This window comes from Scyliorhinus torazame, chromosome 28 (assembly GCF_047496885.1).
Source record: "Scyliorhinus torazame isolate Kashiwa2021f chromosome 28, sScyTor2.1, whole genome shotgun sequence".
Classification (NCBI taxonomy): Eukaryota; Metazoa; Chordata; class Chondrichthyes; order Carcharhiniformes; family Scyliorhinidae; genus Scyliorhinus; species Scyliorhinus torazame.
In genome coordinates, this window is record NC_092734.1 from 12,778,297 (window position 1) to 12,804,459 (window position 26,163).

The window sequence follows — 26,163 nt, forward strand, 5'->3', positions numbered from 1 at the left end:
GATAGAGTGGACGGGCAGGCACTCTTTCCCAGGGTGGAGGGGTCAGTCACCAGGGGCATAGGTTTAAGGTTTAATGGAGCAAAGTTTAGGGAAGATGATCGAGGCAGGTGTTTTAGCAGGGGGCGGTGAGTGCCTGGAACGCGTTGCCAGGGGAGGGTGTGGAAGCAGATACATTAACGACATTCAAAATGCATCTTGACAAACACATGGATAGGATGGGTATGGAGGGATACGGCACAAGGGAGTGCTGAGGGTTTTGGCAAAGGACGCTTGGAGGGCCGAAAGGCCTGGTCCTGTGCTGTATTGTTCTTTGTTCTTTAAAAAAGCTTACAAGGCTCTGAGGATAGAGCAGTGTAATACAACTGACTGGATCACTCTACAGAGAGCAGGCATGAACTCAATGGGCAAATGGCCTCCTCGCACAACAATGACTCTACGACCTTTTGACTCCAAGCGCAGGGGGGGGTTCGCTCAGTACCTTGGCCAACATTCCTCCTCCAGCCAGCAAATTATCTGCTCGTGGCTGTTTAACGGGGCCTTGCTCTGTACAAAAAGTCGTACATGTTTATAGTTGCTGAATTTCAAAGACACTCATTGTACGTGGAGCACTTAGAATGCAGCACAGCAGGAGGACATTCGGCCATGATGTCTGAGCCAACTCTTTGAACGGGCTGTCCAATTAATCCCATTTCTGTGCTCTTACTCCTTAGGCGGGAAAATTTTGCCTGTTCACAAATATATCCAATTCCACTTTTGAGATGTGACAAGGCATTGAAAAATACTACCTTTGTATTAATGACCGAACTATCACAATGCCGCGCAAGCGTTTGAATGACTGGTCTGATGAATGAACCCAGTGGCTATTAAAGAAATCTTTTTATGAATTTTGAAACCTGATTCTCATTAGATTTTCAAGGAGTGAATGGCAGAAGCAATCTGCGCTTTGTTAAAATACAAAGCTCACCTTGGGCATCCCAGAATATTCACCAACAGCAAACAGCAAAGGCAAGAGAATATTGACATGAAACAATGCCACCTTATTCCACGTAGCTATGGCGATGCAACACAAGACTGTAGAATCATCCGGCAACAACCAACACCTCGGCGCCAGAATTCTCCGACTGTTCCCGTTGGCGACGCACCCCGCCCACGGGTTTCACGGTGGCATGGGGTGGCTGCAATGGGAAACCCCATTAATAAACGTCGCCAGCGAACGGCGCGACACCGAAAACACATGGCGGGGGAGCCGGACAATCCAGCCCCTGATCTGAAAAACTGAAATGTTGGGGAATCGTGTGTGCTCATTGGAGGCACAGGACATCATAAGGAGGTTTGGGAACGAGGAAATGCCATTCAGCGCTACCTGCAATGTTGGCGGCCTTGTGGCGCAATGGGTAGCATCGCTGCTCAGAGTTGGAGTCCCACCCCAGGACTTGATGGCCAAACAGGTGGACGCTGAACCTCCAAATCATTCCAAATACACGGGAGCGGCAGGCGGTCAGAGTGGGCGAGGTTCCTCGTCAGCCATGTGATGGAGCCTCCGTTGAAGTCTCTACCATGGATCCAGATGTGTTGCCTGAACTGGAACACACTGCTGACACTCAGCAAGTTACTGCCGACAGCACGGAGATGAATAACAGATGGTTTGTTATTGTTGATCCTGGCTTAGGGAGGAGTGTTGCCCGGGACACCGAGGGAACACGCCTGCGCTTCATCATGAAACATGCACACTGAACACCTCATTCACAGACTCCCCTCTTCAACAAAATCCCTGTGCATTCCTCCAGCTGGACCCGGGGCTCTAAAATTCCTATTCAGAGCAGGAACCGATGAAGCCGGAATTGACAGCTCTTCCGGCTGACCTGTCCCGTGTATGTCCCACCAGCCACCACCATCATGAGTTCCCACGCTCAGGGAATCCAGCAGCGCAGTAGGACGCCCTTTGGCCTATCGTGCTTGTGCTAGCCCTCTCAAAGAGCTATCCAATATCCCAAAAGGATTAATATCCGAAGAGGAAAGATTTGCAGGAATGTGAGGAAAAGGCAGTGGAGTGGGATGAGGTCGCCTATTCTTGTTAAGAGCCAGCACAGACATGGCAGGCCAATTGGCCTCCTTCTGAGCGCTATCTATTCTCTGAATTAATCCCACTCCTCTGCTTTCACCACAGCCCTGAAACCTTTGCCGTTCGAGTGCCTATCTAACTCCCCGTTTGAAAGTTCCTATTGAAACTGCTTCCACTGCCATTTCAGCCAGTGAATTCCTCAACACAACAACCCACAGCGTAAGGAAATACCCGTCACCTCCTCTCTTGGCTTTCACTGTCCATTTCCTTAACTGACTGAAAGCTCCGGTCAGACTTGCCCAACTGTGTCCAGTCCCCGTACTCTCAAATTTTGAGATGTACTCATTAGTGACATCACTCGTTTCCCACACCAACCTTCAGTGCAGCTTCAGCGAGCTAGCTTGGCGACTCGACACAGATCTGCATCAAATTGCGAGCAGTTCAGAAAAAAAAAACTAGGTCAACGTTACTCACTCTGTTTATCAGGCTGGCAGGCAGCAAACGGAGCTTGTCTAATCAGCCATTACCTGGATTTGAGCAGGGACTCCTGAGACGAAACATGATCAGCCGGCCAATCTTCATCCGGCAAGGTTTAGGGGCAGATAAGAGGAAGGGACTTCAAGCCTGTAATCCAATATCCGGGTTTGGGCAATGCTCGTGAGCTGAGATTTGTTCTCACGGTCTACAGTGTCCCTTGATGAGAAAGGAGTCTTGTAATTATGTCCTGTTATCCAATTTTGGAAGCAAGACGTGAACTAGCTAAAGACTGTAACCAAAGTGACCGAGAATTGGCCAGTTCTGTATTTGTTGACAAACGCCCAAACTGAGGAAATTGCAAACTATTCAGATTGGCCAACTCTCTCAAGAGTTGCAGAGGGAAAATTTGCCCCACTTGCACACATGCCAATATAAAGTTTCAAGGCTTCATGTCAAAGATGGGCAAGTAAACCTCCCGCTGATTACCACGTGCCAGCCACCATCAGCTGATGAATCAGTACCCCTCCATGTTGAACACCAGTTGGAGGAAGCACTGAGGGTTGCATGGGCACAGAATGTTCTCTGGGTGGGGGACTTCAATGTCCATCATCAGGAGTGGCTCGATGGCACCACAACTGACCGAGCTGGCCGGGTCCTAACGGACATCGCTGCTAGACTGGGTCTGCGACAGGTGGGGAGGGAGCCAACAAGAGGGAAAAACGTACTTGACCTCGTCCTCACCAACCTGCAAGCCACCGATGCACCTGTCCATGACAGTACCAGTAGAAGTGACCACCGCACAGTCCTTGTGGAGACAATGTCCTGCCTTCATATTGAGGATACCCTCCATCGTGTTGTGTGGCACTACCACCGTGCTAAATGGGAGAGATTCAGGACAGATCTAGCAACTCGAGACTGGGCATCCATGAGGCGCTGAGGGCCATCAGCAGCAGCAGAATTGTATTCAACCACAATCAAGGCCCGGGATATCCCCCACTCTGCCATTACTACCAAACCAGGTTCAATGAAGAGCGAACGGAGAATGCCAGGAGCCTCACCAGTCATGAAAGGGCCACTAATTCCCAGCCCTGCTGGTAGGTGATGTGTTGGGTGTTCTGGTTAGACAAGTTAGACAAGTCTGTTTTAAAGCATTGCATAAAACTCTGTCTATAAGCTCCCTGCACACATATAAACTAGCGTCATCTCTGCATAGCTCTGAGGAATATCAAATATGCAACACAGGCAGAACATTTAATCAACAAACGGCGTGACCTACCGGCCATGGCACGCCCCCGTCCAGGCCCACGGGGGAGCGATGCGGCTAGTAGTTGCCGGGAGAGGCCTCCTCTGCGATCTACCCGGCTTGACACCCCTCGCGTGATCTAACGGGATCTCGCGAGATGTCACAATCTGAATCCTGTCCTTGGTGGGCGGGATCATTATTTGGCAAATCTGCATATTAGTCAGTAGCTAGTCTCATTCTGATAGGCAGCTCGCCTGATCTACCCGAGGTGTTGGGATTAAACCCCTTCGCCTCGGAGACCTTAGACGCTGTTCAGTGTTGGGCTCCACAACGGGGACTATAGTGGACTATATGGAACGGCAGCTGGCGGGGGGGGGGGGGGGGGATCTCCCAGGGGATCAGAGGCCCCTGGTAGTTGCCCTCTGGGCAGGGTGGCACCCTGGCTCTGGTGCCAGCTGGGCACCTTGGACTGGCAGTGCCACCTGGATGCCAGCTTGGTGCAGCCACAGTGCCCAGGTGGCACTGCCAGGGCACGTCCAGGCTTGCAGTGCCAAGGTGTCAGGCTGGCATTGTGCCGGGGATCAGGCCAATGGGTGAGGTGAGGGAGTGCCGAGAACCCCATTATAGGCGAGTTGGGGCTTTGGGGGGGTCCGGGGTTCACGTCAGTGGGAGGGGGATGTCATTTAAAAATGGTTTCCTGATCTCCTCCTGCACTGAGGAGTTCTGGCGAGCGGAGCTCCTCAGTCATGAACAGGGAATAAGTGCAGCTCCATGGGGTGTCCCTGTATTTCAACAAAGCGTGGTCTTTCCCTGCGAGCAATGGGAAACACCAGGCTAAAGGCGCTCAACAAGGGACTCTGTTGCAATTCGGTTAGATCGTGCTCCAGATTAAGACAGCAGCATTGACAGGAGCCAGAGAAGGAAGCATTTCCAATCTGCCGGCCTTCCCATAGCTAACCATCCCAGGCATCCAACCCCAGGGGCTCTAAACTCCCATTAACTCTCCGGATCGTTCGTGGCGGGGGGACTTGTTAGAATACTTGACTCTTGAGAAGGTTGAGTTCGCACTGAGGGGAAGCTCGGAGGGGTTCTACAAGTCATGGGCACTATTTATTATGCACTTTCAAGAACTGGATAACATCGAACATTAGTTGGGGTGGGGGGGGGTGGGTGTGTGGATGGGAGGGTTGGTGGGGTGGGGGGGGGGGGGGGAGCTGTGTAGATTAAGGGTGACTACGGGTAATCCCTGATTCCTTTTTGTCATTTGTTTATGTAAACATGCGGGCTGATGTTTGGGGGTTGGTGGGCGGATGGGATCGTTGTTATTCTGGGGACTGACATATCTTGCTGACTATTGTTTATTGTTGATGGATGTAAATGTGGGAGAAAATGTGAAAAAGGAGAATAAAAACATTGATTGAAAAAAAAAACTCTCCGGATCATTCAGTTTAATTCTGATGGATACTTTCGGCAGGATGTACCTGTTTGACCCCAGGAATGCTTGGGATTTCTCTTCCAACTGGATCCAGGTTTGGGATGGCAGCGACGCCCCGGTACCTCGGTGTTTCATCGCTGCCCGTCACAGTGGTTAGACTTGTCCCGAGATCCACCGTCTTTGCGCGGATTGGCTTTGGAATGTCCGGGCGAAGTATTTTCTTCCCAGTCCGAGGACCTTTTTCTCCAGCGCACAAACCTGGAGCTGCAGCATCGGAATATCTTTGGCTTGCACTTCCCACCGACGAAAGCAAACTTCGGGTGGGAACTAGACCATTTGGCGGCTCGCTGGAGGGACCAGCGGTCGCTGCGCTTGCGTGCAGGTCCAGATGCTCCACCTGAACTGGATTTGATACAAATTCCCGAGACATTTTGGGCCCAGTTTGGGGGCTTTTCCATCCAGCAGAGGGGGAAGTAGGGCTGGCTCCCTGAGGAAGCACAGATACGTTGAAGGGATTCCCCACAGTTTTCACTCTGGCCTTTTCGATGTAACTGAACGAAACGACTGAGCTCCTACCCCTGGGGTCACACCCCATCCCACTGATTGTATTCCCCAAAGTAACTGGGAAAAACGGGTGAGTCCGAATGCAGACCGGAGAGGTCGGGGCAGTGGACCTTCCAGGAGTGGAGGGAGCAATTTCCCGAAAGGGATTGGTCTCTGATCGTGTGCGAATGAGTGATGTCGCGCCCTTCTCGCGACCAGGAAAGCCCAGGAAATCCATCCGCATATCTGGCGGCAGACTACGTCTCTGTGTGCGGGACCGTGGCGTCTGGGGACTGGGCGAGAGCACGCACGGTGACTGGGCATTGGCATCGGACTGGGCAGTGTTCAGGCCGTCACGCTTCGATGATCCTGGAGATGGTTTGATACAGCTCCCAGAGGGACCAGTCCTCAGCTCCATGTAGAACGCCATGACACTTGTATTCTGCGCCATTTTGCACAAAGTCAATCAAAATACAAGTTGATGGGAAGCAGGAGGCCTTTGAGAACCGCAATCACCGTCCCGTTTGAGGTACGCCGGCTCTCCAACCTAGGAAAATGCAAGAAATACATTACTGACAAATACCATCAAAGTATTAATCAACATGAAGCTCAACCAAAGTTCCAATGTGGGGCCACTGAAATAGAGAGCTTGAATATTGGAGTTAAAGACCTAATCCCAATGGTTCAAAGGGGCAGTAATATATTAGTCTGTTGCCCAAAGTTGAGATTATCTCCATGAAGTCCAATAATGCAAAAATGCTCAGTTAAAGCAGTGCACACCCATACGCGAGAAAATGCCTACACCCAACATCGTTAGCTGGATTAACCATGCAAAATAGCCCCTTGCCGTCCAAAGATGTGGGGTGACAGGGATAGGGCAGGGGATTGGGCTTAGATAGGGTGCTCTTTCAGAGGGTTGGTGCAGTCTCGATAGGCCTCCTTCTGCACTGCAGGGATTCTATAGAACACATACATGCACATACACACCCTTATAAAGACAATGAGCTGGATCCTCCGCCCCCCCCGGCGCCGAAATCACAGCCCGTGCGGGAGCGGAGAATCCATTTTCCCCCAACAGAATCAGGACCGGCGTCGGTTCCCCGATTCTGCGGGCCCCGAAAGAGTACACCACGCTGCCTCGGACCTACCTGGGGCCTTTGCTGAAGGCCCGCTCCGCCATTCTCTGCCCCCGACCAGCCGAAGTCCCGGCGGCAGGGATCTAATGTGGTCCAGCTGGTCGGGATACTCGCGTGGCGCCTGCGGACTCAGTCCGTGGCCGCCCTGGTCGGCGGCGGGCCAATCGGAGTGCAGGGGGGGCCTTATACGCGGCCGGGAAATGTTTGTGCGGGCGGTCAGGGTTGAGCCGTGACCAATTGGGGGGGGGGGGGGGGGAGGGGGGGGGGGGTTTATTTTCAGGGTCCAACTCCACGGTCCGAATCCATGGAGCATGTGCGGCCGCTGGAGGACGTCACCGTGAAGTGTGGGGACCCGTACCTGCAGCAAAAGCTGCTAGATTTACGCCGAGTCCCTACTGTCATAATATACACCAGTATATCATGATGCAGACACACACTGATGGACACACAGTGGGGCCAATCAACATACACAACACCGCAGCCAATCACCAGTGAGAGCACACGCACTATAAAGACAGGGGGCATCAGAGTTCCCGCTCATTCGAGTAGCAGCCAGCTCGGAGCACAGAGCTCACAGCCTGCAACACAGACATTCACCATGTGCGGAGTGCATCAACTGGTTAGGACAAGGCAAAGGTCTTTAGTTAAAGCTAGTATCGTATTTACCCACAGTTCAAGTATGTTTAAATCGTTAACCTTTTAATAAAATAGTGTTGCACTACTTCAAGTGTTGGTGACTTGTATGTGATCCAGAACACCTAACACATCATGATACCAGGAGTAGTTCCATACTAGCACTTCTTAGACCTACCTGCAAGTGATCTGCCTTCCACCAGCATTCCGTCATCCTGCAACATGGACAACATCAGCCCGCCGCCGCCGCTCCGCATCGCCCGCAACCTCGGGGCCAACTGGAAGATTTTCAAACAGCGCTTCCAGCTCTTCCTCAAAGCCACGGACAGGGAGGGCATCTCGGACACCAGAAAGTTGGCCTTCTCCTCTCCACGGCCAGGGACCATGCCATCTTTATTTTCAACTCTTTCACCTTTGCAGATGACGAAGACAAGACGAAGTTCAAGACGGTTCTCCTCAAATTTGACACTCACTGCAGCGTAGAGGTGAGAAAGTTTTGAGCGCTACGTGTTCCAGCAGCGTTTGCAGGGTAAGGATGAACCTTTCCAATCCTTTCCAACGCACCTCCGCATCCTTGCGCAATCTTGCAGCGATGGGCCCACCTCCGACTCCATTATACGCGACCAGATAGTTTACGGTGTTAAGTCGGACCCCCTACGTCAGCAGCTCCTCAAAGTAAAGCAACGCACCCTAGCGACCGCCATCGACACCTGTGTCCCACATGAAAATGCCACCAGTCGGTACTCCCATATACAAGCAGTTGAAACGGCGCGGCAATGTCCCCACGAGTCGGAACGGGTCCAAGTGATTGAGCACCTCCAGGGCCTCAGCCTGGATGAGGGCGGCCATTTCGCGCGTTTTTCGCAGACTCCCGCGCTTGTACGCACCAAGCTCCCGCGCTTGTACGCATGTGCGGTGGCGCAGCAAACGTGCTGACGTCACGACGTGGGGCAACTGTGGCTCCGCCCACTTAAAGCGGCAATGCCCCGCAAAATCGCGACCATGCCTACGATGTGGAAGGCTTGGCCACTATGCTGCCTGCTGTCGAGCAGCTCAGCCTTCCAATTCGCATCGCATCAGCCAGCCTCGCAGGCATGTTCAGGCAATTCAACCCACGGTCACAGAGTCCGATTCCAACCTCCCGCACAGCAGTGACACCGAGGACCCGAAGGCGCCTTTTCGAGTCGGTGTTGGAACGAAAAACAGGCTGTCCCCGAAGCAAAGACATCTATCGGTATCGGAAGCCGCTATCGGTATACAGCATCGATCCAGACGATGAGTGGTGTGCCACCCTGACGGTCAACAGGTCCCAAATAAGATTCCGCCTGGACACTGGTGCCTCCGCCAATCTCATGGCATCGTCTGCTTTCCAAAGCCTTCGTGTCAAACCAACCATTCTTCCATCGGCCTGCCAGCTATTGGACTACAATGGCAACATCATTCCTGCTACCGACTCATGCCAACTCGAAGTGACGCACAAGTCACAAAAAGCCATCCTTCCTTTCGAGATCGTGGGCTCCTCGAAGGACTCTCTGTTTGGCGCACAGGCGTGCAAGCTGCTAAATCTCGTTCAAAGAGTTCACTCTCTCTCTCCTGATGACGCGTCTGCCTTCCAGGATGCTGACTGCAGGGCGCAACTCAACGCCATCATCGACAAGCACCGCAACGTCTTCGAAGGCATGGGCACGCTCCCATATACTTACAAGATCCTACTCAAACAGAACGCCACGCCTGTGGTGCACGCACCTCGCAAAGTCCCAGCACCCCTCAAGGACCGCCTCAAGCAGCAGCTGCAGGACCTCCAAGACCAAGGAGTGATCTCCAGAGTTACGGAACCAACCGACTGGGTCAGTTCCATGGTGTGCGTAAAAAAGCCTTCCGGCGAGCTCAGAATCTGTATTGATCCCAAGGATCTGAATCGCAACATAACGAGGGAGCATTACCCAATCCCCAAGCACGAAGAGATCACATGCGAGATGGCTCGGGCCAAGCTCTTCACCAAACTCGATGCCTCGAAAGGATTCTGGCAAATTCAACAAGACAGGTCCAACAGGAAACTGTGTACCTTTAACACCCTTTTTGGCAGATATTGTTACACCAGGATGCCGTTTGGGATCATATCGGCGTCAGAAGTGTTCCACAGGATCATGGAACAAATGATGGAAGGCATTGAAGGTGTTCGCGTCTATGTTGACGACACAATCATTTGGTCCACCACCCCGCAGGAGCGTGTCAGTCGCCTCCAGCGCGTGTTCAAACACATACGGGAGCAGGGCCTACGCCTCAACAGAGCCAAATGCTCCTTCGGCCAGACGGAACTCAAGTTCCTAGGGGGCCACATCTCCCAGTTGGGTGTGCGGCCGGATGCGGACAAGGTGGCTGCCATCACAGCCATAAAAAAGCCAGAGGACAAGAAGGCGGTCCTCCGATTTCTGGGCATGGTCAACTTCCTAGGGAAGTTCATCCCTAACCTCGCCTCTCATTCCACAGCTCGTCGGAACCTGGTCAGGAAGACGACAGACTTCCAATGGCTTCCTGCCCACAAGCGCGAATGGACAGAATTTAAAACCAAACTTACCACGGCCCCGGTATTGGCCTCTTTTGATCCAGCGAAAGAAACAAAAATTTCGACCGATGCCAGCCAATCTGGCATTGGGGCAGTGCTCCTGCAACACGATCAGGCCCCCGTTGCATATGCGTCACATGCGATGACCCCCACGGAGCAGCACTACGCGCAGATAGAAAGGAGTGCCTGGGCCTTTTGACCGGTGTCATCAAGTTTCATGATTATGTGTATGGCCTTCCCCAACTCACCGTCGAGACCGACCATCGCCCGCTGGTCAATATAATACAGAAAGACTTGAACGATATGACGCCTCGCCTCCAGCGCATTCTGCTCAAACTCCGGCGATACGACTTCCAGCTCGTATACACCCCAGGCAAAGACCCGATCATATCCGACGCTCTGTCCAGGGCAGTCAACACCCAGTGTGACCCAGCGGGATTCGTCTGCCAGGTTGACGCCCATGTGGCCTTCGTGGCCTCCAATCTACCGGCCACGGATGAACGCCTCGTCCAAATTCGCCACAAGACTGCGGCTGACCTGCTGCTACAGCGTGTCATGCGCCATCTAACAGACGGGTGGCTCAAGGGCCAATGCCCGCAGTTCTACAACATCAGAGACGATCTGGCGGTAGTCGATGGTGTCCTCCTGAAGCTGTACCGCATCGTGATCCCGCACAGCATGCGCCAGCTTGTCTTGGAACAGCTACACGAGGGCCATCTTGGCGTGGAGAAGTGCCGCCGACGGGCCCGAGAGGCAGTGTACTGGCCTGGCATCAATGACGACATCGCCAACACAGTGCTCAACTGCCCCACCTGTCAGCGGTTCCAGCCAGCCCAACCACATGAGACCCTACAGCCCCATGGGTTGGTCACGTCCCCTTGGTCCAAGGTCGGCATTGACCTGTTCCACGCGCTGGGCAGGGACTATGTTCTGATTGTAGACTATTTTTCAAACTACCCGGAGGTGGTACGTTTGCACGACATCACATCGTCTGCAGTCATCCGTGCCTGTAAGGACACCTTTGCTCGTCACGGCATCCCACTCACTGTGATGTCGGACAATGGCCCCTGCTTCGCAAGCCAGGAATGGTCCAACTTTGCCAGGAGGTACAACTTTGTGCATGTGACATCCAGTCCCCTGTACCCCCAATCCAACGGCAAAGCGGAGAAGGGTGTCCACATAGTCAAACGGCTGCTCTGCAAGGCTGCCGATGCTGGGTCCGATTTCTGCCTCGCCCTGCTGGCCTGTCGCTCCGCCCCACTGTCCACTGGCCTGTCACCAGCCCAGCTGCTCATTGGTCGCACCCAGAGGACGACGGTGCCGTCCATTCACGTCCCAGACCTCAACCACGTTCCGGTCCTTCAACGAATGCAACTGTCTCGTGCACAGCACAAGGCGGCTCATGACTCCCGTGCAGCTGATCTCCCTGCTCTGGCTCCAGATGACAACGTCCGCATCCATCTTCCGGATGGTGGCTGGTCTGCAACTGCTGTGGTTCTTCGGCAGGTGGCTCCCCACTCGTTCCTGGTTTGTCTACTGGATAGTTCCATTCGGCGCCGTAGTCGACGTGCCCTTCGTCTCGTTCCGCGCTCGCTACGCGATCCTCCGCCAGTGCCAGGCCCTCCTGTTGTCCCTGACCTGGACTATGCAGAGATTCCGGTCACTCTATATGCTCCTCACTCTGACGCAGTCCAGCCCACTCCTCAGCCAGTGGCTCCCGACCCACCCTTGAGGCGGTCAACCAGAATTCATCGCCCATCTCAGAGACTTAATTTGTGAACTTTGTGCACTAATGGACTCTCTGGTCTGTTCTGTTCTTCCGTTTAATCGTTCAAGTGGTTTGTATATAGTGTTCATCTCGTTATTTGTGTGACACACTGTTTTTTCTGCACCAGGCACCTTCCCATATAAATAGCTTAGTTTTATATATATAGTCATGTAAATATTTCGCACACACGTAGTCAGGAACATTCACCACACACTATTTATTGTCACGCAGGCACATATTTTTATATAAAAGGGGGGATGTCATAACATACACCAGTACATCATGATGCAGACACACACTGGGACCAATCAACATACACAACACCGCAGCCAATCACCAGTGAGAGCACACGCACTATAAAGACAGGGGGCATCAGAGTTCCCGCTCATTCGAGTAGCAGCCAGCTCGGAGCACAGAGCTCACAGCCTGCAACACAGACATTCACCATGTGCTGAGTGCATCAACTGGTTAGGACAAGGCAAAGGTCTTTAGTTAAAGCTAGTATCGTATTTACCCACAGTTCAAGTATGTTTAAATCGTTAACCTTTTAATAAAATAGTGTTGCACTACTTCAAGTGTTAGTGACCTGGACGTGATCCACAACACCCAACACATCACCTACCAGCCCCCTGCAGGACTGGGAATTAGTGGCCCTTTCATGCCAGTTTTTCCGGCGTGAAAGTCCACAGTTTTGTCGCCGGCATGGGGACATAGTCCCAATAACAGAGAATCCAGCCCATGGTCTACATGGTGCAAAATATCACGAGGCAAGAATTCCTCTGATTAGTCTTAACTAATTGAGCATGTTTTACAAATTCACTACAAAGCAAAGGGGATTTATGGCTGTATTTCCAATGTTTCTACACAAGAGGCCTGAGGTGAACTGAACCCAGAGCTGCCCCAACATCCAGTCCAAATGTCATTGGCCGAATCGCTGTCTGCCAACATAACATCGAAACCCAGAAAAAATAGGAGGATAACATTCAGCCCTTCTCGCCTGCTCCGCCATTCATTATGAACATGGCTGATCATCCAACTCAATAGCCTAATCCTGCTTTCCCCCATATCCTTTAATCGCCTTCGCCCAAAGTGCTATATCTAACTTCTGGAAGCCGTACAATGATTTTGACTCAACTACTTTCTGTAGCAACGAATTCTGCAGGCCGACCACTCACTGGGTGAAGACATTTCCCCTCATCTCTGTCCTAAATGGTCTACCCCGTACCCTCCATGACCCCTGGTTCTGGACATTCCCACCATCGGGAACATCCTTCCTGCACCCGCCCTGTCCAGTCCTGTTAGAATTTTATAGATTTCTATGAGATCCCCCCTCATTCTTCTTAACTCCAGCAAATACAACCCTGACCGATTCAATCTCTCCTCGTGCTTCAGCTCACCATCCCGGGAATCAGTCTGGTAAACCTTCGCTGCACTCCCTCTAGAGCGAGAACATCCTCCCTCAGCGAAGGAGACCAAAACTGCCACAATACTCCAGGTGTGGGCTCACCAAAGCCCTGTGTAATTGCAGCAAGACATCCCTGCTCCTGTACTTGAATCCTATCGCCATGAAAGCCAACATACCATTTGCCTTCTTTACCGCCTGCTGTACCTGCGCGCTTACCTTCAGTGACTGGTGTACGAGGACACCCGGGTCTCGTTGCACATTTCCCTCTCCTAATTTACGGCCATTGAGATAATAATCTGCCTTCTCGTTATTGCCACCAAAGTGGATAACCTCGCATTTATTCAAATTATACTGAATCTGCCGTTCATTTGCCCTCTCACTCAACTTGCCCAAATCACACGGAAGGATCTCTGCATCCTCCTCACAGCTCACCAACCCCCCCCCCCGCCCCCCCAGCTTGCTGTCATCTGCAAATTTGGAGATATGCAGCAGGATGCAACATCACGCCGGGCCACATTTCTGCCTCACCCCGCCGGCGGGATGCTCCGTTCTGCCGGCCGGTCAATGGGGTTTCCCATTGTGGGGCGTGCCCTACGCTGTCGGGAAGCCCCCGGGCGCCGGCAAAACGGAGAATCCCGCCGGCAGAGAATCCCACCCATGACATTTTGTTCCCTCATCTAAATCATTAATATATAGCGTGAATAGCTAGGGTCCTAGCACCAATCCTTGCGGTACCCCACTTGTCACTGCCTGCCAATTTGAAGAAGACCCGTTAATTCCTACTCTTTGCTTCTTGTCTGCCAACGTGTTTTCTATCCATCTCAATACACTAACCCGAATACCATGCGCTTTAATTTTACACGCTAATGAAATACCTTTTGAAACGTAGCTTCTGTCGAAATGTCGGAAACAATCTGCGAAAACCCACCAGACTGCCTGTGCCATTCGCATTATGGCATGGGCAGCATATTCTCGGGGTCAATTCACTTGTCAACACGCTCAGCTAACCCTTGATTGGTTATTTAAAAATAGCAGGTAGGCTGCAGATTTTGGCACCCACCCACCTACCATGTTTTAGGGTTGAGACGGGGGTGGATGGGTAGGTAGTGGAGTGGGCACCTGTGCTATTTAACGTGCCCCTCCCCCAACCCCTCCAAAATCCAGCCGCAAGTTTGTAAAATCTCTCCTTGTAATTTAACCCTTAAGAGACTGGGAATTACTCTGTTAAATACAAGCTGCACTTCCCCAAGCCAGTCAATATATTCATCCTGACGTATAGTGTCCAAAATCGAAGTGATCTTTGTGGATACTTCATCAGGGATGGCAATTGAAACCATTCCAAGGCCAGTGCGCTGTCCCACTGTGTAAAGCACAGACAGAAGCGGAGATGGATATCAATAATAATTATCTGTGCATTGTCAGAATCGCTGTGCCTAATGGTACAGCCCTCCCATGATATTCCCTGAAGCATCAGGATAGAGTATGTGCTCAAGACAATTTTTTATGTCTTTCCGAGATCTCCTCACAGCTTCGAGCTTGACAAAATGCAACACCTCCAAACGCTCGCTTTGGCAGCCTCAGTAAAACATAGTGGAGATAAATACTGTAATCGCCAGGATAGCAGCCTTGTGTGTAGCTGAATGCTGATGTCAAACACACACAAACACATACACACCCAGAGGCACACACAGACACACACACAAACAGGCACCCAGAAAAACACACACACATGCATACACACCCACGCACACAGGCATAAATACCCACAAAAACACACAGACGCGTATATACACACCCACGCACACAGGCATAAATACCCACAAAAACACACACAGACGTGGATATACACAACCACACACACAGGCATAAATACCCACAAAAACACACAGACGCATACACAAACACACACTCATAGACATGAACAGACACCCACAAAAGCACACACACACATACATACATACACGCACACACACACACATGAACACACCCACAAATGCACCATCACAGAGGCATACACACACAAGCACGCACACAGCCAAACACCAAGCAGTTTTGGTCTCCTTATCTAAGAAATGATATATTTGCCATTGAGGGACTGGACTGAAGGTTCACCAGACTTATTCCTGGGATGGCAGGATTTATTTTTTAATTCTTTCAGGGGTTGTGGGAATTGCTGGCAAGGCCAGTTTGTTTCCCATCCCTAATCACCCCTTGAACCGAGTGGCTTGCTAGGTTATTTCAGAGGGACATTTAAGAGGCAACCACATTGCTGTGGGTCTGGAGTCACATGTAGGCCAGACCGGGTAAGGGCAGCAGATTTCCTTCCCTCAAGGGCACTAGTGAACCTGATGGGTTTTTATAACAATAGACAACTGTTTCATGATCATCATTAGATTTTTTGTTGCCATGGTGGAATTTGAACCCTGGTCCCCAAAGCATTACACTGGGTGGATTTTTTAAAAATGCATTTATGGGATGTGGGTGTCGCTGGATAGGCCAGCATTTATTGCCCATCCCTAGTTGCCCCTCAGAAGATGATGAGCTGCCTTCTTGAACCGCTGCAGTCCCTGAGGGGTAGGTACACTCACCGTACTTTTAGGGAGGGAGTTCCAGGATGTTGCCCCAGCGACAGTGAAGGAACGGTGATATATTTCCAAGTCAGGGTGGTGAGTGACTTGGAGGGGAACCTCCAGGTGGTGGGGTTCCCAGGAATCTGCTGCTCTTGTCCTTCTGGATGGTAGTGGTTGTGGGTTTAGAAGGTACTGCCTCAGGAACCTTGGTGAGTTACTGCAGTGCATCTTGTAGATGGTACACACGGCTACCACTGTTCGTCGGTGGTGAAGGGTTTGAATGTTTGTGGAAGGAGGAGCTATCAAGCGGGCTGCTTTGTCCTGGATGGTATTGAGCTTCTTGAGGTGTTGTTGGAGCTGCATTCATACAGGCAAGTGGAGAGTATTCCATCACACTCCTGACTTGTGCCTTGTAGATGGTGGGCAGGTTTTGGAGGATCAGGAGGCGAGTTCCTCACTGTGGGACCTGCCCTGGTAGCCGCAGTATTAATATGGCTAGTCCAGTTCAGTTTCTGATCAATGGTAACCCCATGACATTGATTGTGGGGATTCAGTGATGGTAATGCCATTGAATGTCATGGGGCGGTGGGTAGATCCTCTCTTGCAGGAGAACCCAAACTGAGCGTCCATGAGCAGGTTATTGCTGAGTAAGTGCCGCTTGATAGCACTGTTGATGACTCCTTCCCTCACTTTGCTGATGATGGAGAGGAGACTGATAGGGCGGTAATTGGCTGGGTTGGATTTGTCCTGTTTCTTGTGTACAGGACACACCTGAATGAAAATGAAAATCGCTTATTGTCACAAGTAGGCTTCAAATGAAGTTACTGTGAAAAGCCCCTAGTCGCCACATTCCGCCGCCTGTTCGGGGAGGCAGGTACGGGAATTGAACCGTGCTGCTGGCCTGCCTTGGTCTGCTTTCAAAACCAGCGATTTAGCCCTATGCTAAACCAGCCCTTAGGCAATTTTCCACATTGCCAGGTAGATGCCAGTGTTGTAGTTGTACTGGAACAGCTTGGCTAGGGGTGCGGCAAGTTCTGGAGCACAAGTCTTCAGTACTATTGCCGGGATATTGTCAGGGCCCATAGCCGTTGCAGTATACAGTGCCTTCAGCCATTTCTTGCTGTCATGTGGAGTGAATTGTATTGGCTGAAGGCCAAAGACTGACATGTGTGATGCTGGGGACCTCTGGAGGAGACCGAGATGGATCATCCACTCGGCACGTCTGGCTGAAGATTGTTTCGAATGCCTCAGCCTTATCTTTTGCTCATATGTGCTGGGCCCCTTCATCATTGAGGATGGGGATATTTGTGGAGCCTCCTCCTCCAGTGAGTTGTTTAATTGTCCCCCACCATTCACGGCTGGATGTGGCAGGACTGCAGAGCTTAGAACTGATGCGTTCGTTGTGGAATCGCTTAGCTCTGTCTGTGAAGGCCAAGTTAGTAAATTTATTTAAGAAGGAAATAAATAGATTTCTAGATTCTGTTGCTATTGAGTGGTATGGGACGAGTGGGGGGAACATGACATTGAGATAAAGAATCAGCCATGATCATATTGAAAGGTGGAGCAGGCTCGAAGGGCCGAATGGCCTACTACTGAACCTATTTTCCATGTTTCTCTGCAAATACAAACAGACGGACACACTTCTACACACACAGACAAACACATCACACACAAGTGAGGCAGGATTAACAGACAAGAACAGCTCAAGATTGAATGCTCTATTGCTCTGCACCTATGAAGGATATTTATTTTACATTCTTTGCTCCCAATGGGAAACCATGTTCCCTGTCAGGATGGATTGGAAATTGCTGCAAGGTGTGTGACAAATTTCCTGCGGCATTTTGAGTAATGGTTGGTTAAATATGACAGCAATTCCTCATGCGTAGTGTGAGCACCCAAATCGAGATGATGGACTCCCTTTGGTGACAAAATGAACCTGTCAGTGATTCAGATTCTGAACAAAGTGTCTTCCAGGGTAATGACTGACAACTTCTCTTTAATTTGAAATATTAAGTGCTTCACTTCACTTCAACTCAATGGGGATAATTTTGCCTTTTATACAATAGTTATAACGCTTATCCAGATTTAACAGTCCGATTTCAACCTTGACAGAAACCTAAAAATCGGAGAGATGCAAAATGTGCTAGAATCCATTTTACATCATTCAATCAGTCAGAATTACCAGCAGTGGGTGAAACCCACGCTGACCAGAATGTAGCCGTAATTGTGGAAAAGTTCTAAACTAATTATCAATCACCTGGAGATCACTTTAGCAGATGAAGGCTGCTGGAAACGTGTAGCAGATCCGTCAGACTCTGCAAAGGCCAGAAAGACAGGATAGAAAACAGGGAAATATAGACCAGTGAGCCTAACATCGGTAGTAGGGAAGTTGCTAGGGTCCATTATCAAGGATTTCATTACACCACTGCTTACCAAATGCTGTGCAATCAGAAAAATTCAGCATGGATTTACAAAAGGGATATCATGCTTGACAAATCTACTGGAATTCTTTGAAGATGTAACTAATAGAGTTGACCAGGGAGAACCGGTGGATGTGGTTTATTTAGACTTTCAGAAGGCTTTTGACAAAGTCTCACATAGCAGGTTACTATGTAAAGTTAAAGCACATGGGATTACGGGTATGTCGTGTGATGAATAGAAAGCTGGTCAGCAGGCAGGAAGCAGAAAGTTGGAATAAATGGGTCTTTTTCCGATTGGCAGGCAATGACTAGTGGGGTACCGCAGGGATCTGTGCTAGGACCCAACTGTTCACATTATATATTAACGATTAGGACAAGGGAACTAAATGTAGTATTTCCAAATTTGTAGATGATACAAAGTTGGGTGGGAGGATGAGCTGTGAGGAGGATGCAAAGATGCTTCAGTGGGATTTGGACAGGCTGCGTGAATGGGCACATGCATGGCAGATGCATTAGCATGTGAATGTGAGGTTATCCGCTTCAGTAGCAAAAATAGCAAGGCAGATTATTATTTGAATGGTGTAAATTGACAGAGGTAGATACTCAGCGAGACCTTGGTGTCCTCATGCACCGGGTGCTGAAAATAAGCGTGCAGGTACAGCAGGCAGTAAAGAAGGCAAATGGTATGTTGGCCTTCATAGTGAGAGGATTTGAGTATAGGTATAGAGATGTTTTGCTACAATTGTATAGAGATTTGGTGAGGCCACACCTGGAGTATTGTGTGCAGTTTTGGTGTCCTGATCTGAAGAAGGATGTTCTTGCTATGGAGGGAGTGCAGCAAAGGTTTACCAGGCTGATTCATGGGATTGCAAGATGAGGAGAGACTAAGTCGGTTAGGACTATATTCATTGGCGTTTAGAAGAGTGAGGGGGATCTCATAGAAACTTTTAAAATTCTAACAGGATTAGACCAGGTCGATTCAGAAAGAATGTTCCCGATGGTGGGGGAGTCCAGAACTAGGGGTCATCATTTTAGAATGAGGTGAGGAGAAATTTCTTCACCCAGAGAGTGGTGAATCTGTGGAATTCGCTACCACAGAAAGTAGTTGAGGCCTAAATGTTGTGTAATTTCAAGAAGGAATTAGATATAGCTCTTGGGGCTAAAGCGATCAAGGGAATGGGGGAAGGCGGGATCAGGGTATTGAACTTGATGATCAGCCATGATCATAATTAATGGCGGAGCAGGCTCGAAGGGCCGAATGGCCTCCTCCTGCTTCTATTTTATATGTTCCTCTGTCATGCTCAAGATCACATTTCTCGATCTGAAGAAGTTGCCCCCATGCAAAAACGAATGAGGGAGTTTAAACACAGTTTCCACAGCGACAGTGCTAACCGCCCTTTCTGTGATTTTTTTTAAAAAACTGGTTAATTGCACTAAAGCAAGAAGCCCTGCCCACAAAACAGGCCAAACACCCAGAACAAATCATCACCACGGCAAGTTTCCTCACAATTCGGGCCTTGAGATTGGTAAAATCAAGCTGGATCTTTTGTGAGAAAGGAAGGATTTGAAAGCTTTTGAAAGTAATTTTTGTGTCCAATTTACATGAGAAAATGATGCTCGTTTCCTCAATAGTACCAGGGAAAGGCTCAGTCCAATTTTCAGTATTTTGAAATTGGGTTACTCACAGCTGGCAGATTGATGCTATGATTAGAAATGCATGTTTTTTGTGATATACCCACTTTCAACTTTACTAATTAAACTTCACCAAGCTCCCACTCTTAAATACATCGAAGAATATATGGCAAGAGGCAGAGGGTGGTGGTTGAAGGTTGTTTTTGTGACCAGAAGCCTGTGTCCAGTGGTGAACTGCTCGGTCAGTGCTGGGTCCCTTGGGATTTGTATTGTGCATTAATGATTTAGTAAATTGGAGTTATGATCAGTAAGTCACAGATGACATGATAATGGATGGTGTGGTAAATAGTGAGGAGGAAAGCCTTAGATTACAGGGTGATATAGACGGGCTCGTCAGATGGACAGAACAGTGGCAAATGGAATTTAACCCTGAAAAGTGTGTGAGGTGATGCATTTTGGGGGACTGACAAGGCAAAGGAATACACAATGAACGTTAGGAGAAGTACAGATGAGCAGGGGGACCTTGGGGTGCAAGTCCAAAGATCCCTGAAGGCAGCAGGGCAGGAAGATAAGGTGGTTAAGAAGGCATATGGGATACTTGCCTTTATTAGCCAAGGCATAGAATATAAGAGCAGGACTACATCTGAACCTGAGGGGCACAAATATCCTGGGGGGGAGATTTGTTAGTGCTCTTTGGGGGGGTTTAAACTAATGCAGCAGGGGCATGGGAACCTGGATTGTAGTTTTAGGGTAAGGGAGAATGAGAGTATAGAGGTCAGGAGCACAGATTTGACGTCGCAGGAGGGGGCCAGTGTTCAGGTAGGTGGTTTGAAGTGTGTCTACTTCAATGCCAGGAGTATACGAAATAAGGTAGGGGAACTGGCAGCATGGGTTGGTACCTGGCACTTCGATGTTGTGGCCATTTCGGAGACATGGATAGAGCAGGGACAGGAATGGATGTTGCAGGTTCCGGGGTTTAGGTGTTTTAGTAAGCTCAGAGAAGGAGGCAAAAGAGGGGGAGGTGTGGCGCTGCTAGTCAAGAGCAGTATTACGGTGGCGGAGAGGATGCTAGATGGGGACTCTTCTTCCGAGGTAGTATGGGCTGAAGTTAGAAACAGGAAAGGAGAGGTCACCCTGTTGGGAGTTTTTTATAGGCCTCCTAATAGTTCTAGGGATGTAGAGGAAAGGATGGCGAAGATGATTCTGGATATGAGCGAAAGTAACAGGGTAGTTATTATGGGAGACTTTAACTTTCCAAATATTGACTGGAAAAGATATAGTTCGAGTACATTAGATGGGTCGTTTTTTGTACAGTGTGTGCAGGAGGGTTTCCTGAAGCAATATGTTGACAGGCCAACAAGAGGCGAGGCCACATTGGATTTGGTTTTGGGTAATGAACCAGGCCAGGTGTTGGATTTGGAGGTAGGAGAGCACTTTGGGGACAGTGACCACAATTCGGTGACGTTTACGTTAATGATGGAAAGGGATAAGTATACACCGCAGGGCAAGAGTTATAGCTGGGGGAAGGGCAATTATGATGCCATTAGACATGACTTGGGGGGGATAAGGTGGAGAAGTAGGCTGCAAGTGTTGGGCACACTGGATAAGTGGGGCTTGTTCAAGGATCAGCTACTGCGTGTTCTTGATAAGTATGTACCGGTCAGACAGGGAGGAAGGCGTCGAGCGAGGGAACCGTGGTTTACCAAGGAAGTGGAATCTCTTGTTAAGAGGAAGAAGGAGGCCTATGTGAAGATGAAGTGTGAAGTTTCGGTTGGGGCGATGGATAGTTACAAGGTAGCGAGGAAGGATCTAAAGAGAGAGCTAAGACAAGCAAGGAGGGGACATGAGAAGTATTTAGCAGGAAGGATCAAGGAAAACCCAAAAGCTTTCTATAGGCGTCAGGAATAAGCGAATGACTAGGGAAAGAGTAGGACCAGTCAAGGACAGGGATGGGAAATTGTGTGTGGAGTCTGAAGAGATAGGCAAGATACTAAATGAATATTTTTCGTCAGTATTCACTCAGGAAAAAGATAATGTTGTGGAGGAGAATGCTGAGCCCCAGGCTAATAGAATAGATGGCATTGAGGTACGTAGGGAAGAGGTGTTGGCAATTCTGGACAGGCTGAAAATAGATAAGTCCCCGGGTCCTGATGGGATTTATCCTAGGATTCTCTGGGAGGCCAGGGAAGAGATTGCTGGACCTTTGGCTTTGATTTTTATGTCATCATTGGCTACAGGAATAGTGCCAGAGGACTGGAGGACAGCAAATGTGGTCCCTTTGTTCAAAAAGGGGAGCAGAGACAACCCCGGCAACTATAGACCGGTGAGCCTCACGTCTGTAGTGGGTAAAGTCTTGGGGGGGATTATAAGAGACAAGATTTATAATCATCTAGATAGGAATATGATCAGGGATAGTCAGCATGGCTTTGTGAAGGGTAGGTCATGCCTCACAAACCTTATTGAGTTCTTTGAGAAGGTGACTGAACAGGTAGACGAGGGTAGAGCAGTTGATGTGGTGTATATGGATTTCAGCAAAGCGTTTGATAAGGTTCCCCACGGTAGGCTATTGCAAAAAGTACGGAGGCTGGGGATTGAGGGTGATTTAGAGATGTGGATCAGAAATTGGCTAGCTGAAAGAAGACAGAGGGTGGTGGTTGATGGGAAATGTTCAGAATGGAGTACAGTCACAAGTGGAGTACCACAAGGATCTGTTCTGGGGCCGTTGCTGTTTGTCATTTTTATCAATGACCTAGAGGAAGGCGCAGAAGTGTGGGTGAGTAAATTTGCAGACGATACTAAAGTCGGTGGTGTTGTCGATAGTGTGGAAGGATGTAGCAGGTTACAGAGGGATATAGATAAGCTGCAGAGCTGGGCTGAGAGGTGGCAAATGGAGTTTAATGTAGAGAAGTGTGAGGTGATTCACTTTGGAAGGAATAACAGGAATGCGGAATATTTGGCTAATGGTAAAGTTCTTGAAAGTGTGGATGAGCAGAGGGATCTAGGTGTCCATGTACATAGATCCCTGAAAGTTGCCACCCAGGTTGATAGGGTTGTGAAGAAGGCCTATGGAGTGTTGGCCTTTATTGGTAGAGGGATTGAGTTCCGGAGTCGGGAGGTCATGTTGCAGCTGTACAGAACTCTGGTACGGCCGCATTTGGAGTATTGCGTACAGTTCTGGTCACCGCATTATAGGAAGGACGTGGAGGCTTTGGAGCGGGTGCAGAGGAGATTTACCAGGATGTTGCCTGGTATGGAGGGAAAATCTTATGAGGAAAGGCTGATGGACTTGAGGTTGTTTTCGTTGGAGAGAAGAAGGTTAAGAGGAGACTTAATAGAGGCATGCAAAATGATCAGGGGGTTGGATAGGGTGGACAGTGAGAGCCTTCTCCCGTGGATGGATATGGCTGGCACGAGGGGACATAACTTTAAACTGAGGGGTAATAGATATAGGACAGAGGTCAGAGGTAGGTTCTTTACGCAAAGAGTAGTGAGGCCGTGGAATGCCCTACCTGCTACAGTAGTGAACTCGCTAACATTGAGGGCATTTAAAAGTTTATTGGATAAACATATGGATGATAATGGCATAGTGTAGGTTAGATGGCTTTTGTTTCGGTGCAACATCGTGGGCCGAAGGGCCTGTACTGCGCTGTATTGTTCTATGTTCTATGTTCTATGAAGGTTGTGCTGGAGCAGTATAGAACACACATTAGGCCACAGCTACAGTACTGTGTGCAGATCTGGTCACCACATTATAGGAAGGATGTGATTGCACTGGAGAGGATGCAGAGGAGATTCACAAGGATGTTGTCTGGGGCTGCTGTGTTACAGCTATGAAGAGAGGCTGGTTTTGGCTGGTGATGTTTTCCTTACAGCAAGAGAAGGCTGAGGGGGGCCCTGATCGAGATGCTCAAAATTATGAGGGTCATAGATAGGGTAGATAGGAAGGAAGTTCTCCCCTTGGTAGAGGGGTCAATAACCAGGAGACAGATTTACGGTCAGGGGCAGGAGATTCAGAGGGGATTTGAAGAAAAACCTTTTCACCCAGAGGGTAGTCGAATATCGAACACGCTGCCTGAAGGGGTGGTAGAGGCGGGAATCCTCACAGCATTTAAGAAGCATTTAGATGTGCACTTGAAATGCCATAGCATGCAAGGCTACGGACCAAGTGCTAGAAAATTGGATTTGAATCGATAGCCGCTTGTGGTCCGGCACAGCTCGAAGGGCAGAAGGGCCTCTTTTTATGCCGTAGAACTCTGCGACTCTAATATTTCAAGCAATTCTTCTTAAATTACACTTCCCAATTGCACTGGTCTGCGGCATCCGTCGATATGCCAATTGTTTGAGTGGATACTAGAGGGCAAAATATTCTCGAAACAAGATCAATTTTGGGCACAATGTGTGGTCAAATTGCTGGTTGTGCACACACTGGAAATCCTCAGCCTTTCTTACTTCACAGATGTGGAAAAGGCACCTTGCTTTCCTGCTTCCATTTTCAATCCTCGGAGGTTTTTGTCAGGCAGGAGCGGTGACATCAGTCACCCAGTGGAAAGGCGAAGGTCAGTTCTGGTAAATCACAACCCATCCTCTCACCAATGGAAGTCAAAGTCCCATCAGCCTAGTCACTGATTGTTTGAGAGAGAAGAACAATTTACAATACCATTTATAGAAATGATTTGGATGAAGGACCGAAGATAGTTGCTGAATTTGCGCTGACACAAATTTGGCAGGTAAGTAAGTTGTGAAGAGGACATAAGGAGGCTACAAAGGGACATGGATAGTTTAAGCGAGTAGGCAAAGACCTGGCAAATGGAGTATAATGTGGGGAAATATGAAATTGCCTATTTTGGCAGGAAGAATAAAAATACGCATATGATCTAAATTGATGAGCGATTGCAGGGCTCGGAGATGCAGATGGGTGACCTCATGCATGAATCATAAAAGGTCAGAATGCAGGTACAGCAAGTAATTAGCAAATCTAATAGAACGTTGTCATTTATTGCGAGGGGAATTCAATACAAAAATAGGGAGGTCATGCTTCAGTTGTACAGGACATGGGTGGGACCACATCTGGAGTACTATGCACAGTATTGGTCTCCTTTGTGATATGGTACGAATTAAGTGATGGCATGATGGGAAAACTGGTCAATGGGAAGACTGGTCAAAATGTTTGATACATTGTAAGAAAGGCTGAACTACTCATTCCAGCTCACCAGGCCCAGGTAAAGAATGCTCACAGTTCACCAGACCCCTGTAAGAAATGCTGCCCTAACCATTTCAGACTGTAAGACTGATAAGGCCAACTCTGCGTAACTTGAAGTCTGAAAAAGATCAGAGAAGGTCAAGCCATTCCAAAACACCGGACCTCGGCAACTCCTGATAAAACTAACTCGTCATAACCCAGGGCCTAGGAATAAAACAAGATAAGTTCAGGAAGAAATAATTCTACTCCGACCTTTCAATGTTCCCTCCAAGGACAAGATAATGGTATGGGTGATGCGACCAAAAAAGGTCTGTTTTAAGACATTGCTTCCGTTTCTATTTCCGATCAAATTCCTGACTATGCTGTTGTCACGCAATCTTGATCATGATAATGTATAAATATTGAGCTGATTCTCTGTGAAAATGCGGACTTGAGAAGGAATCAGCAAGTTTCATTAACTGCTCTCTGACTTCAAGTTTCAGCCATTACTGCATGCAGTCGTTTTGAAAATAAAGCTTGTTATTTTGTCTTAACGAGCGTGTTGAATCTTTCTTCTACAGAAGCGGGAAAATATTGACTTTAGCACCTTATTTAAGGGCGTGAATACATTTAAGCAGTTCAGAGAAGGTTTATTAGACTAATACCAGGAATGGACGGGCAATCTTATGAGAAAAGGTTAGACAGGTTAGATTCGTAGCCACTAGAGTTTAGAAGAGTAAGAGGCGACTTGATCAAAACCTTTAAGATCCTGAGGGTGGATTGACAGAGTGGATGTGGAGAGGCTGATTCCTCGTGTGAGAGAAGTTAGAACTAGGGGCCACTGTTTAAAAATAAGTGGTTGACCATTTAAGATGTAGATGAGGAGAAATGTTTCTCTGGTGGGTGTCAAGTATTTGGAACTCTCTTCCACAAAAGGCAGTGGATGCAGAACCTTTGAATATTATTAAGGAGGAGCGAGATCGATTCTTGATTAACAAGGGGGTGAAAGGTCATCAGGCATAGGTGGAAATGTGGAGTTGAGGTTACAATTACATCAGTCATGTGGTCAGCCGAGTGGCCTACTCCATCGAGCT

At 49.1% G+C, this 26,163-nt stretch overlaps 1 protein-coding gene across 4 annotated transcripts in view; it reads right to left on the reverse strand.

Moving 5' to 3' along the window:
* LOC140403531 (PH and SEC7 domain-containing protein 1-like) overlaps positions 1–26,163 on the reverse strand; it is a 213,322-nt gene that overhangs the window by 127,188 nt on the left and 59,971 nt on the right. For all 4 annotated transcript variants that reach the window (XM_072491496.1, XM_072491497.1, XM_072491498.1 and 1 more), the window contains exon 4: positions 5,264–6,307. In XM_072491496.1, the coding sequence (XP_072347597.1) occupies positions 5,264–6,211 (948 nt within the window). In that variant the 5' untranslated portion in view covers positions 6,212–6,307. The remainder of the gene's footprint in view (positions 1–5,263; positions 6,308–26,163) is intronic.